A 16,049-nucleotide genomic window follows, 5' to 3' on the forward strand; every position below is an offset into this window, starting at 1 on the left:
AATTTATTTTGACACATTTTGATTTATTTTGATGTATTTTGATGTATTTTGACATGTTTTTACATATTTTTACGTATTTTATTTCCTTTTTTTCTTTTTTTGTTTTTCTTCTGTAATGTTATACATTTATTTTAATGTAATATTTTCCGAAACAATTTGTACATATAACCTTTTTTTTTTAGTTGTTAAGATATTGTCAAGAGTACACTCCTTGTGCATACATATATATATATATATATACAATATCATTTATATAATAAAAGAATTATATATCCTTCCTTTATATACTTTTCTTTAAATCTGTTCATTTTAAAACTTAGTTCAAATTTAATAAGTTTATTGTTTCTCAGTTTATCTCCTTTTTTTGTCTACCTAAAAATAGCCTTTAATAAACAGAGTTGAAATAATAGACATTCTATGTAAATTTGTTTACATAAAAAGAAACACGACACATGATTCAAAAAAAAAAAAAAAAGATTTTCTAAAATAATGTTTCACGCAAGAAGAGTTAAAATTGGTAAAAGGAAAACAGGATACTATTATTTTGACCTATATATAGGTACACGAATACATCGGTGTAAAGTATACGATAACAGTATTTATAGGAACCTCTAAAGAAATATAAGTGCAATATTAAATATTTAATACGTACTACTTATCATGTTAATAAAATTACTTTATATATATTTATATATATATATAATTAAAATTCTTAGGGATAACTATTCCTAAAAAAAGGAAATGTTTTTTTTCATTGTAAAAATTTTAATAATTTTTAAAAATATAATATAAAATAATACCTATATATACATATATATGGGAATACATTTATTTTAGAAAAAATATATATACATACAATATTGTGCATGTGGAGAAGACGCAACAGGAAAAAAAATATTTCTTTTGATTTTTGCAAGAATAAGAAATTTTAAGAGTATACAATGCTTCAAAAAAATAAGATATTTATCATGTATATGTAAATATATATATATATATATATATATACGATACATAAAATTGTAAAAAAATGTAAATTATCATGATAAAAATTAAAATAAAAAAAAATATAATACAGTACAGTAAAACTCATTAAGAGATAATATTTTTTTAATTACGAGTTATAATGTTCTTATAGTTTCATTAATATATATATATATATTTTTTTCATGAAATTGAAATAAAAATGAAGCATAAAGTAAAACGCGATATTATAAAATGCAAAAAAAAATTAGAAAACTCAATAAAAGCCTTAGAAGAAAAAATTTTAAGACTTGAAACAGAGTATCACCAAAACTGTAACCTTAATGGAGGAAATTTAATGAAAGGATGGGACAACTACATAAGAAAAACATCATTAGAGCCCTTATGTTTTAGAACTTTTAGAGATGATTATAATGATTTCTATATAGAAAGAATGTTATCCTTAACATCAAGTACTTCTCCAGCTACGGAGTTATTTCAGAATGAAAATACAAAACAAGAGCAACATAAATTGTAAATAAAGGGAAAGGCAGGATATAATTATTATTTATTTACACTTGGACTGATTTTGAAAAAGGGGCATAAATCGCATAGAAAGTAGTGAAATTTTATACTTTTGTATATTCGACAACTCATTATTAAGTTGAATGTAAAGTAATAGTTACACCTAAAATGATGACAAGATCATATCAATTTAGTTAAGAAATTTCCCCTTATTGCAAAATAAGTTTAAATCAGCTTTTTCCTTTTTTTAATAGCAGACAAATGCACAAATATTTAATTATAAAAATGAATACTTGAAGATGGGCACAAGATATATCTTTAACATATGGTGTTTCTTTATTAAAAAGGGATAAAATCGATAACACGTATTATTATTTTTTTTATATTTAATCATTAAATGAATAACAAAAAATTAGTGAGTTATGCTCATTTTTTAAAAATTACTTTTAGACATTAATATTATGATATTACTTAAGAATCCTTAAATTGATAAATAAGTTAAATTAAAAAAAAATAAATAATATATAACTAATCATTTATTTGCATATATATATATATATATATATGGTGACATATGTAATACATATTTATGGATAATTTGTGTTTAAAAGTAATAGTACCCATATAAATGAAATTCTGTAAGTTGTAAATAAACAAATACGCACAACCATTATTATTTATCATTCATGCAAACATGCGTATTTTCATAAATAATTTTAATTCTGTTTCTCCTTTGAAATATGAATATACATATTTTTTTTTAATAAAAATATATATTTATGTATTTTAATTTATTTTTCTAAAATTTTTTTTTTAAACAAATTAATTTTAATTTTTTTTTGTAAAACTCTTTTTCTTCGAATATAATGTTTTGTTCTTTTTCTTTTTGGTCTTATATATCTTTTTGATACATCTTTAATTTCAGACCATCCCACATTTGGTAAAATTTTAAAAAAACGACCTTTGAAAAAGAAAGAATTTTTTTTCGTAGATTTCCACGGTAACTCCCATAAGGATTTCTTATTTTCCTCACCCTGTTCTATTTCTTCATAGCAGTCATGATCATTTGAATAGGTAGCTAATTCATTTTCATTTTTATCTTCTTCCTTTACTAGCTTTGTCTGTAATTTGAAAGATGATTTGTTCAATTTATTAAATCCTTTATACAGATATATATCGCAATCTTCATCAAGAATAAAATTTATGTTTTCTCTGCACTCCCCATCCGTTGTATGCTCCATGTCAGTGTAATGTATATTTTCTATTAAACTGACATGGTCACTGTTATTTCCATTATTATTATTATCATTATAGTTATGAACTTCCCTAATTTCATCTTCTAACACAAAATCATTTAGATTCCCTTCTGCAAGAGCAATATTTTCCATATTATAAAATTGTTCAACTTGTTCTGGTTCTGTGGGTTCCTTTTCCTTTCCTACATTTTGTCCATCCCTCATCTGTATTTTATTAAACAAAGAATTAGTATTTGGATAATTTACTAAATTATGGCATTCTGCTTCTAACTGCTCTTCTGTTTGACTGTTAAAATTTACCAAAGGTTCTTCTTTCTCTTTTGCTTCTTTGTCGACAAAATGTTCAAGGGGAAGTCCCGTGTATTCTGCTGATAAAATAGCATCATATATTTTTGGTCTTTCAACATATTTATTATTAGTTAGTTTCTTGTTATCATTTCTCACATTTACTTTCTTAATTTTTGTGTTACTAGCTTCATTCATTATATAATTAACATTGTCCAGTGTTTTTTCACTGTTATTAAAATTAATAGAGTTTGGAATATGCCCCCTCATTTTTAGTTGTATGTACATATCTTTTTTAGCTGAACATTCACCTAATAATTTAATGTACGATGATAAATGATAGGGATGTGTTAATATATTTGGTATTTTTCTTATGCCCATATTATTTTCATATCTTACAAAATCAAATAATCTTTTTCTAAAATATTTATCATACATATTAACAATAAAAGATCTTGAAAATGTTCCATATTTTCTTACATAATTAACTAGAAATGGTATGCTCACCGTTTCATAACATCTCGAAAAAAGTGCAATTATTTCTGCATTATTATTACTATTAATTATTTGACCTAAATAATTAATCATATTTTCATAAGAGACTTGAGAGTATTTATCTCTATACATTCCTATTCTACTTATTATTTTTAAACATAATTCTGCACTGCAATTTTTCACAATTTTATATGCGAATAAATGGTTTAATATATTACATGGTAAACTATCAATATCTAATATTTTTATTGTTTCAATTTTATCATAATTTACATTTTTTTTTTTTTTTTATTATTATACGCTGTGTTATTATTTTCACAATTTAAAGAATTAATTAATTTTTTATAATATTCTTCCTTGTTCTTTTCTGTGTTAAACACATATGTGTCTTTACTTAAATGTTTAAATTTTTTTGGCAACTCTTCGGATATTTTTAATTTACAAAGAACTGAATTTCTAAATTTCATAAAATCTTTTTCATTCTTTTCAAAAAATTCCTTCATTTTTTCCACTTCTTTCTTTTCCTCTTCGTATATTTCGTTAATAAACGAATTCATTTTCATTTTATTGTTATCTAACACACAAGCTTCGTTAAAAGTAGGCTTATGTCTTTCCTTATTTTCTATTTTATTTTGTGTAAACGTATGTACTCCACTATTTTTATCCCTGTTCATTTCATTTTTTAAATTATTGTTAATTTCATATTTGTTATCTTTTAAAGAATACTTTTTCTCCATTCTACGATTTAACTCTTCCTTCTTATCTGAATAGGTTTCATTACTCAAATAATTCTCACCTCTTTCATCACAATTAATATATGAATTTTCTTCATTTTTATAATATTCCTTAGAAACAATTACATTTTTAAATGACTCTCTATATATGCTATTTGCTGATGCATGCCACAGGTTCCCAATTAAACTGGAATTCAAGTTATTCGTAAACAGTAGTGCGTCTATATCTTCTTCTAATTCTTCAGTATGCTCAACTCTATTTAGTTCATTTTCATCCTTTGCCCATTCATCATCATACGTGTATTTTGTGTCTTCATTGGAATAATTCTTTACTTCTTCCCAGCCTTCAACACGTTCACCATCAGAAGCGTTTGACGAAATATCCATTTCTTCTTCAATATTTTTGCATGTATATTCACTCCTAGATTCTGTCTCAAATTGTTTCCTTGTTTCTTCTACATGCTGACAATTGTTTGTATTTTTTAAAGAACTCGAGCCATTTTTTTTATTTTTCTCATGACTGTATATAAATGAGGAATTTATGCCTCCTTTTCCCTTTTCATAAGTTTTATCGAATGAATTAAATCTTTTAAATATGGACACGTTCTTTTTTTTATTCTTAAATAGAAAGCTTATATTGAACTGAACAAAATGCGAGCACCTCTCACCTGAAATTATATGTTTTAAGAGCATTTCAAAAGGTTGGTATATAGTAAGTAGCTCATTTTTTCTATTTTTCTTTAATAAACAAAAAAACTTTTAAATTATTGCGTAACTGTGTATCCTTGAAAACTTTTTAATTCCTTTATAGGTAATACGTTTTGCAGTTCCAAATTTACATGCATTTTTTTTTTTTTTTTTTTTTTGAATTCTTTCAAATCTTTAACTGATCAATTTAAATTATTTCATTTTATATTATATTTTTACTTACTCCTTCTTTGATACATACATTATATTATAAAAACTCGATGACTTACATATTTGTTCCAATTATATAAAAATTAAAACCACAATAATTGAATGCAGTGCTATGTAACGACCAGTGTGCTTTACCTTTGTAGTTTTAATTTAATTCGATTTCATTTTAATATAATTTAATTTCTTTTCTTTTATTATTTTTTTTATTTTATCTTACTTCATTACATTTTATTTTATTATAATTTTTTTTTTTTTTATTATATTTATTGTATATTTTAAAATTCAAAAAAATGAAACACTTATTAAATACACAAAAATATAAGAAGAAAATTCGTGAAAGCTATATATTTCTGTTGAAACCTTAAAACTGCTAGAAAATTTATTTTTTTACAATATTTCATATTTATAATACAGAACATTTACATATATATATATATATATTTATATAGGAATATAATGTACAAAAAAAAATATATGTATATTTATTCATACATACATACATGAAACAAGTATGATTTGTAATGACATATTCGCTTGAGATAAAAGATACATAAGTATAATATATTTACATTGAACTAATTTGGAGGTAAAATGGCAATCTTATTTTACACTTTTTTTACCATGTGGAGGGACCTTACAAATTTGTACAAACCATACACGGCTTTTTCTTTTTTATTTTTTCCTTGCGCAATAAATGTATATGGTATTATTAAATTTAAGAACTCCGAATTTTATTCAAATAAAGACGTAAATGATGCAAATGAATACCTAAGGAGAGTTAATGATGAGAAAGAATAATTTTACACTATAATAACATTTTTAACAGCTACAGAAAGGAAAGCGAAGTGGCAAAGGAACTGTTTATCAGAATACGCACATCATATATACATATATGTACGCGTATATGTGCATGTGTGTGTGTGTGCGTAAATATATATGTGTATATATATGTTTATATAATGTAATATGCAAATATTTGGAGCTTAACATTTAGAAAATATTGATTAATGGTCCTGAAGAAATAAAATTGAAAACTGGAATAATATTATAGTTTGAATTAATTACAGAGGAATAAACACATAGAAAAAAAAAAAAAAAAGAGATAAGAAAAGGGTTAATTTGAGACTCTACAAAGAAAAATAGCTAAACTATTTGTAGTACAGTGAACTTTGTATTATATATATTTATATGTATATACTTTTAAGAGAAAACATATTTGCACACCTTTTTTAAGCATTTATTTTTTTATGTGTATATTTAATTCTTCTCATTCTTTTTATTCATGTACTTTTACATTTATGCTCTTCCATATTATTCTTTAAAAAAGAATAAAATAAATATGATAAATTATATATATATATATATTCGAATTTCATTATATTATTACTCATATTTTAGTTTTTTTTTCAGTTCTCAAATTTGAGAGGATAGCATAAACCCTTAAAACTCGTTTTATTTTTATTATATATAAAAATAATATAAAATGAAAAAGAAAATAATTTTAATTTTTTTTAAGTATTATAGAAATATAAATAATAGTTCACTTAAACATAATGAAATTTATACCATAAATTATTTAGATCTCTAGAATAATAACACATAGGAATATTTCCCCATATTGCAATATTTATAATTATTATTTAAATTTGATCTAACAGTATATGCATGTGAGCAAATTAATAATAGCTGCATTTACCTTCATGACACTTGCTAATCGTAATATTTTAAAATCTTACATGAAATTTGTATGGAAGAATAAATAAACATAGCAAAATTTCCCAAAATGGTATTCATGCGAAATGGTATAGAACATGAATATTTTTTTTAAAATAATTCCAATAAAATAATATAATGAAAAATGAAATAGTGAATACGAACAGTACTATTAAAAACATTAGTATACATTCTAACGCTATACAATTAGTCCATACACTTAAACATTATTTTACAAGTTAATGAAATATACATCATACAACTAAAAGGTGTTTAATCAGGAACATTGATTATATATCTATTTATATAAGTACAAGAATTAAATGTATATTTTTGCTTAATATTATTATTTAGAACCCTGAACACATTAATTCCTTCTAAAAATATATATAAATAAAAAAAAAAAAGTATGCAAAACAGTTTGACAACGATATTTTGACTTTATTAATAAATATACATATAATAATTATAATATGCAGATATTATAATATTCAAATTATGTATATAAACTTACATAATTGCCTTTATTGAGGTTTTTTTTTCTTTTTCTTTTCTCTTTCAAAAACCCATACAATATATAATAATTTCAAGTTTCTTGTTTAAAAAGGATAAAAAAGATTATTGCTATGGAGGAGAAATATATTATAATTTTTCTTTTTCATAAAATAAGCTCTTGTTTCCCATTTTATTTTATATTATTTATTTCCTTTTTATCACAAGGAAAAATTATAAATGAACATTATTAAGTCGTTTGCTCATCCCAACTTGAGCAATAATTTTCTTAAATTGCTAACAGTTAAAATACTATAGTTAATAACTTTTAATATCTGTATATTAATGTGAATTTAATATTAAGTTATACTTTTCAATATTTTATCATATTATGTTTTATTATATTATGATATGTCATTATATTTTTTTATAATTGAATTTAATTTTTATGTGGTTATTTATAATTGCAAATAGCAGTGTATTTATTTTTTATGTGGTTATATATTATTACAAACAGTAGTGTATTTATTTTTTATGTGGTTATATATTATTACATAAATTATTATACGATTTTGTTAAACATATGTAACTGTTTTATTGAACAATTGCATCATTTATCTATTTTCTGCTTTGTTCGGTTATATGTGAAAATATTTTTATTATTGTATTCATTATTGATGAAATATTCTTGGTCTATGGATTTTATTTTATTTTTTTTAATTTAAAAAATGCCTTATTTTTTATACATTATAATATTATTTCGTATGCTTACCTTTTTTTTGTTTTATTATATATACAAATTTATAATATGTGATATGTTTATTTTATTTTTTTTTTTTTTAATGTTCAATCTAAATTCTTTTTATTTATTATTCTTATACAACACTATTTTAATGCTTCCATTTTTTTATAATATCTTTTCATTTTATTGGAATGTCTTTCTCCTTTTTAATTGAAATTTTTTTTTAAAAAATATAATATTTTTTAATTTTGACTAGTCTAATTCTTTAACAGCTAAGTACAAGTATATGTTCATGTATAAATAAATGTATACATAATAACATTTGGATGTGTACATGTATATATACATATATTAAAAAAAATTGAGATAACGTATTATGAAGAATTCTTCCCAAATAAGTAAAATAAATAAATGAATAAATTGTATGTACAATTTAAACATATAATAAAGTATGTATTAATTTATTACAATTTTGAAGTATTTGTAATTACAACTTAAAATTAAGGACGTGCATATATATGCATATATATACATATATATATTTATATATATATATGTACATTAATATCTGTGAACATACACACATATATCCATACGCGTACACGAGTACTCATGAGTATAAAAATATATGCACATGCCAAAACATATATATACATATACACGTGTACATATTTTCATAGCTTATATGTAAAAAAGACAAGAACAATAAGAGATAACGAAAAAGTCGTTTTAATTTATTTAAAATGTTGAAATAGGCGAAAAAAAAAAAAAAAAAATTAACAATAATAGTAATAATAATGAAATATGGACAGATATAATGAAGACAAGAACGACATAAATTTGAATTTTTTAAATTCCCTTAAAAGGGGTGATGAGAATGTGCACTCCAGAAATAAAAAAAGTAATTTTATTGAATTCCAATACGATAAGGTTGTAAATAATGTTTTAGGGTTATTTAAAAAGCAAAAGAAGCAAAGATTTCTGTCAACGTCATCTGCTTTACGCAATGACATGCATGAACAAATTTTAAGTTCTCGATTATTTTTAGATCTGCGTGAAGATAGGGAAATATTATTACATAAAATACTAAAGAAAATTAATATTTTAAATTTAATATATTTTCGTTTTTTAAAAGATGTTGACATTGAAGATGTTTTTGATTTGCATAAAGAATTATTTCCTGTTAAGTATCATGCAGATTTTTATTTTAGTATTTGCAATTTTGATGATAATAAAATAATAGATGATGATATTATAAAAATTACTGATAAGATTTCCAATTCATTACGAAATAATGTAAATAATAAAAGATACAGCATCTGCAGTAATAATTATAATTGCAATGACACTGTTTCAAAAGGGATTAATAACAATAGGAGCTTCCATGGTAATATTAATGGCAATTGCAACAATACAAGCAATAACAGTAATGGAAGTAATAATGAGATGAATCAAAGCTATCATAACATTGATTATCCCCCTAGCAATTATGATTATACTAACATTCGTGATCATCTGAACAATCGATCTTATCATAACAGCAGGGGCAATGACCTAAATGATTCTGACCATATCAATATAAAGGGAGAAATAAAAAACTTAATAAATTCTAATTCAGCAGATAATTATATACATAGAATAAAAGTAAATAAAGTGGAGGAGACCAAGGCACTAAATGAACATTCGGATTATAATGATGATGACATGGATAATGATTTAAATAAAAAATTTATGAATTCAGAAGAATGTAATTCGTTAACTAATTCAGTAGATATGGATATTGGTGGAGAAAAAAAAATAAATAAAAAATGGAAGGAAGAAGAAATATTTTCATTAGGGGCCTTTTTACCCTTTTCGTTTATTGATTATGTTAATAGTGATTATATTACCAAAATGGTAAGAAATAAACCTATAGAAAATATTACTGAAAAAGAGATTTTACTGGATTACATAAAATTTATAGATGACACTAATAGCAGAATTAATAAGAACAAACGCTCTAATAATTCTCACGTAAAATATAATGATTATGAAAATGGTTCCTTTAAAAATATTCCAAAAAATAATTTATATCACATGGAAAAGGATAACCTAATTAATGAAAGGAAAAATGAAAATTTTATTAATAGTACTAATTACAAAGAAAATGAAAATCTGAATACTCAAAAATGTACGAAGATTGCATCCTCGAATGTGGATTCTATTGCGAACGGGGACAAGTGCAATTATCTTGAAATGAAATTGAAGGGAAATATAAATAACGAAGATAATTTAAAAAAAGAAAAAATGAATTTGTTTATTAATGGTAGTAGAACTTTTGGAAATAATAACTGCTACAATAATGATTTGTTGAAAAAGGATTATAAAAAAGAAGACAACATTGGTAAATATGAATCCACAGGGTATTGCAGAGAAAATGAGGAAAAAAACAATTATAATTATTGTGATAAAGAAAATCTTTTCATTTCTGACAAAAAGCAGAATAATAGATCAAATTATGACGATGTTAGAGATTATATTAATGAATATCTTAACAAATATCAAGGTAGTAATAATGAAATATATAATAATAATAATAGTAATATTCATGACATATACAATCAACTAAAGGAGAAAAGTATAATATATGAGGAGAGAAATGGCACAGATCAAGATAAACGTACAAATGGTGTGAAGGAAAATATGTGCTTAAATAAAGAAACGTTACTTTTATATAATCCTATTAAAAAAAATAAAATAAAAAAAGATTATTTAATCGGTAGCATATCGACTTTAATTAATTACCAAGATGTTAAAAATGAAAAGGATTTTATTAATATATATAATCATTTTAGAAAAAAATCCAATAATCTTAAAAAAGAGAAAAATTATTTAAAGTATATGTATGATACTTCTATAAATTTTTTAGATAATTATATTCCTTTAGACAAAAATGTTAATAATAATGGAAAGGATAAAAACAACATGTATACGTGCAATAATTGTAAAATTAATCAAAGAGTGGAAAAAGAACATAGAAATACAGAAGCTAAAATAAACGATAAAAAGGAAGCAATAAAATCATCGACATTCAATTTTATAACAAATAATGATCATATTAATAATTGTTGGGACAATTCGTTGGAAGGAAAAAAAAAAGAAAAACTTCTAAGTGTAAACAATGTTCTAGGTGATTTAAATATTCTGAAAATTCAAAATATAAATAAGGATATTTACTTTGAAAAAAAATTATATGAAGAAATTTATATGAATGAAAATATTAAAGATATAACAAAAAAATACATTAAAAAAAAAATTAATAGTGTTTACATATTAACAGTGGGAATAAGTGAATATTTTAGAGGTCTAAATTTAGCTTCCTATCTCATTGATTATACTTTGTTTTATTTTTATTTCATTATATATAGAATATTTTTGTATAATAATAAAATTTACTGTTACATAGATAATGATGCATTTTATAGTTTATCTAATAATTTAAAAGACGAATGTACAACAAATGATACGTTTGACGAGGGTATACTATCAGACAGTTCTATGGACGAGCTTTGCACAATTTTAAATGATGAAAAAGTTTTATCAGACATTGAAATGAAACATCATCGCTTTTGTCAATATGGAAAAGATATGGAAGAAGAAAAATTACACAGGAAAATGGAAAAAGTACAAAGAGAAAACCTAAAAAGCAGGGAATATAATAAAATGTGTGAAAAAACAAATGGAAATAAAGAAAATGAATTAATAAAGCAAATGGGGCATGTGTTAGGGAATCATTGTGATATTATTAATACAAATCTGTATAATAATATGACAAATGGAGTAGATATTACAAAGGGGGTAAGAAGTAAAGAAGAGACGTTAGGTAATATCAGTCCCTGTGATATCTCTGGTGAGGCTACTAAGGATCATTACAAATTACAAAATACAAATTTTTGCACAATTCAAAGAGATGATTTAAAGAATATGAATAATAGTACGAATAATGGTAACAAATGTAAAAATAAACGGAATAGAGAAAGATCAAAAAACTACAGCATATGCAACGGGGTAATAGGGGCATGCTATAAACAAATTATACTGAATGACTATTTACATTATTTGTATGATATTATTCATAATAAAAATTCAGAAATAATAACAAACGGAGAGATTCCAAAAAAAAAAAAAATTTCATACATTGTTAATTTCCCCCCATATAATAATCCTAGGTACTGCTCTGGCATAAATAGTAAAATTTTAGATTTCTTTTTAAATAACTTTTGTGCTCATAATTTAAAAGACAGACCTTTTTTTTACTTGAGAAATGTAAAAACCAAGAGGTCACATATCTATAATAATGATGAAGATGCATCAATTCCTTTATACATCTATTTGCATGTAATAGATTATAATAAAGCCGCTATAAATTTATACAATAAATTAAATTTTGATTACATTTACACGTATGAAAATTTTTATGATATAAACAAGATAACGTTTTCGTCATATTTGTATGCATACTTCTTTTAAATTAGGATACGTGTGCATGTGAGTTCGTGCGTTTGTTACCTATACCTACCTGTATATGTATATATATATATAGGTATAAATACGAAATACACTGTTTATGTAAATTTGCCGTAAGTAAATACAAAACAGGAGGAAAAAAGGTATTTTTTAAATATAGAATAATGAAGAAATATCTTTTCACTCCATGTAGGGCAAGTAAAAATTCTCGACATATAATTTGAAAGAAGTTACAATATAAAAAGAAATAATACAAAAAAGGTTTATTAGAAATTTTAATTAAAAGCTCATCAGAATTATTTGTTTGTGATTTTTATTATTATAATATTTTTTTAATATTATTCTGTCTCAAAAATAGCATATATACACATGTATATATACAGAAATGTACACATATATATATATATATATATATATATATGTATCGCTTACATGCATTTGAGAATAAACCAACGTTTTACATTACTATATCTAAAATTGTTCCAAATAGGCATGTGAGTATTGTTGTAAAAACTGTTTTCTTTAAAATAAAAAGTGTTAAATGTTGTAATATAAGGCATATTACATATTTCCAAAAAAAAAAAAAAAAAGAAAAAAGAAAAAAGAAAAAAGAAAATATAACATTGAATGTACATATATAGAGTTGCATATAGACAAATAATGTGTGTCACCGTACACAAAAAAAAAAATTAATATTTAAAAAGGACAAAACCTTAAAAAGGAGTACTTTACTCCCCTGGAACACAAAAAAAAAAAAAAAAAAAAAAAAGCAAAACAGCGAATAACACAATATAAAAGAGAACAAAATTAAAGAAAATGCTTTACAAGGAAAGGATATATATATATATATATATAAATAGATAATGCTACTTTGCAATAAGATGACGCAGAAAAAAATTATTTTTTTTAATTTATAATCTATACATATATATCCATTAATTCCAGCGGACCATGGAATTTACCTTTTTCATTCATGATGGTAGTACACTTTGAAAACTTTGTATGCCGCAAAATACAGTTCAAATATTTCAATTTTTCCTGTTCATTTTGACACTTTGTAAAAGAATCATGGCAAATTAAAATTTCATTAAATCCTTCTTTCTTTAGATGATTAATTTTATTCATTTCAAAATTTTTTTGAGAAACTTGTTCATACGATGGGTATAATTTCCAGCCATTTTTCCAATCTAGATATATTTTATGAAAAGGGTCACAGATATGTAAAATATATGGCCCATGAGTAAAAGTTATAAATTTGTAGTTTAACATTTTCATGTATTTTTTTAAAATATAAATTAATTTTTCTCCTTGCATATTCTTATTAAAAGTACATGAAATGTTTTTAACTTTTTGAAGAAAATTCTTGTAATCATTAGGAAAAAGACAATATATGCTTTTGAAATCGTGCTTTAGGTGCATTTCAATTATTTTTAAATTAAAAAATAATTTCTCCTTTTTGTAAGTACTCTCTGTCGTATCATCAACATAGTTTTCATTATATCTAATAAGTTCGCTCTTGTTGCGATATTCTTCCTCTGCATTTTCTAACGTGTCTTCTACTACTTCTCCTACTACTCCTTCTACTACTTCTACTGCTCCTTCCTCTTCTTCTTCCGTTATGCAAAAGTTTTCGTTTTTCAACTCACCATTTACTTCTTTTGTATATACATTACCATTCTTAAATTTTGCATTGACATTTCTAAAAGTTAGAAGATTATTATCCTTTAATGAATTTTTATCTAGACTAATTTCCATGATATTTTTTTTTTTTTTATTGTCTTCATATGTAAATGTATCAAAGTTTTCTATTAAATTGTTTATTACACTATCATCATTTGAAGCACTGAATTCATGCACATTGGTCTTTTTCGTACTCTCTTCCTTCACATTTTTATTTTTAAAATTGCTTGTTTTGAATAAACTTTTTTTCACTTTCATAAATTTATTTAAATATTTAAAAGTTAAGAATATATTTTTCTGAGATATAAGGTTGTACTGCACCATCTTTTTAAATAAATTAATTAGATGACTTATTTGATTAAAGCTTGCGATTTTTTTGGAATATATAACATTAATTTTAAAAAATAATTTTTCTGAACTTATAAATAAGGGGACAACTGGAATAACTTGGCATATGGCTTCACACGGTAATTGAGAAAGTTTACTAATTGTATTAATCAGTACTATTTTAACAAATATAGAATCTATATAATTTAAATAATAAGAGTTCATTAGTATCAAATATAAGTGATATGTCCTAATTTTTTTTACTCTTTTAATTATTTCAAAACATAAATTATTAAAATATCTTCCATTATAAAATTTACTTTTGTTATATCCATAAAAAAGTCTGCATAAGTAATGGTTGTTCAGAATATTTATATTTTGAAGAAAAAATATGGAAAGTATATTAAATATATTTTTTACATATTCATTGCACACAAACTCGTTATGTTCATAGTCCTTGTCAGATATGTTTGTGTAGATGAAGTGATCTTTCTCAAATAGATCACTCGTGCTAGTGTAACTATTACTATTGTAAGTTAGTTCGCTTTCTCCTGATTTTTTTGTTTCTCCTTTTTCTTCTTTTTTTCCTTTTATTTCCTTTTCAATCCCTATTACCCCCTTTCTCTTTACATTATTTATTGTCTTCTTTGAGAATAGATTACTCTCAGCAAATACACGTCCTTCACTACAATACATATTATTTCTTTCTTTATTTAAAACATTCTCCTTTATTTTGTCCAATCTTTCTTCATATTTTTTCTTTAAAAAAAAATAAGAATTAATGTAACAGATGTTTAAATAGACTTTCACTAAATCATGTATATCAAAAAAAGGATTTTTTGTGTTACCTTCTGTTTGATAACATTTCGAATTTAATATATTTTTTTCATTTTGATTAAAGTCCGTCGTGATGCAATTTATACTATTTATTACTTTAATTTGCAATTCTTGCATTATACTATTTAAAACGTCTAAATTTAACAATTTATTCTTGCTGCCATATCCTATATAATATAAAAATTCCCTATTATTTAAATTTTTTACATTAATTTGTTTAAAATTATCAAACTTTTCCTTTGGAAAAGAGAATTTTTCCCTACTTACATTACGTTCTCTTTCATTTTTATTAATAAAATTACTACTTTTATTACTTACTGTGCTGAAACAATTTTTTTCATTTCTTCTTCCTAATTTTCTCATTCTCACTTTTAAGACAAACATCTTGTTAATTTTCATTGCATCCACAGGTTAGTCATTCGTTTAGTGATAACTTGGCATGCACAGTACATATATGACATATACGCATAAACATATATTTATATATGTATATGTGTATGTATATATAACATTTAAGCATTTTTTATAATCTTATTTTTTCCCTTTATATGAGCTTTCCTTATCTTCATCTTAAATTGT

The 16,049-nt window shown here is 23.2% G+C and overlaps 4 protein-coding genes across 4 annotated transcripts; 2 read left to right on the forward strand and 2 right to left on the reverse strand.

Annotated features, from left to right (window-relative positions):
• Positions 1 to 1,183: 1,183 nt before the first annotated feature.
• Positions 1,184 to 1,498, forward strand: MKS88_005528 (histone acetyltransferase subunit NuA4; the record flags this gene model as incomplete). The annotated part of the gene is made up of 1 exon (XM_067218799.1): positions 1,184 to 1,498. The coding sequence occupies one exon, from the start codon at positions 1,184 to 1,186 to the stop codon at positions 1,496 to 1,498; it is 315 nt and encodes a 104-aa protein (XP_067070738.1).
• Positions 1,499 to 2,276: 778 nt separating this feature from the next.
• On the reverse strand, positions 2,277 to 4,948 carry MKS88_005529 (uncharacterized protein; the record flags this gene model as incomplete). The annotated part of the gene is made up of 2 exons (XM_067218800.1): positions 2,277 to 3,690; positions 3,795 to 4,948. The coding sequence occupies 2 exons, from the start codon at positions 4,946 to 4,948 to the stop codon at positions 2,277 to 2,279; spliced, it is 2,568 nt and encodes an 855-aa protein (XP_067070739.1).
• Positions 4,949 to 8,924: 3,976 nt separating this feature from the next.
• On the forward strand, positions 8,925 to 12,629 carry MKS88_005530 (asparagine-rich antigen; the record flags this gene model as incomplete). The annotated part of the gene is made up of 1 exon (XM_067218801.1): positions 8,925 to 12,629. The coding sequence occupies one exon, from the start codon at positions 8,925 to 8,927 to the stop codon at positions 12,627 to 12,629; it is 3,705 nt and encodes a 1,234-aa protein (XP_067070740.1).
• Positions 12,630 to 13,544: 915 nt separating this feature from the next.
• On the reverse strand, positions 13,545 to 15,869 carry MKS88_005531 (uncharacterized protein; the record flags this gene model as incomplete). The annotated part of the gene is made up of 1 exon (XM_067218802.1): positions 13,545 to 15,869. One exon carries the CDS (start codon positions 15,867 to 15,869, stop codon positions 13,545 to 13,547), a length of 2,325 nt encoding a protein of 774 aa, XP_067070741.1.
• Positions 15,870 to 16,049: the final 180 nt, after the last annotated feature.

The sequence above is a fragment of the Plasmodium brasilianum genome, chromosome 14 (genome assembly GCF_023973825.1).
Source record: "Plasmodium brasilianum strain Bolivian I chromosome 14, whole genome shotgun sequence".
NCBI classification, from domain to species: domain Eukaryota; phylum Apicomplexa; class Aconoidasida; order Haemosporida; family Plasmodiidae; genus Plasmodium; species Plasmodium brasilianum.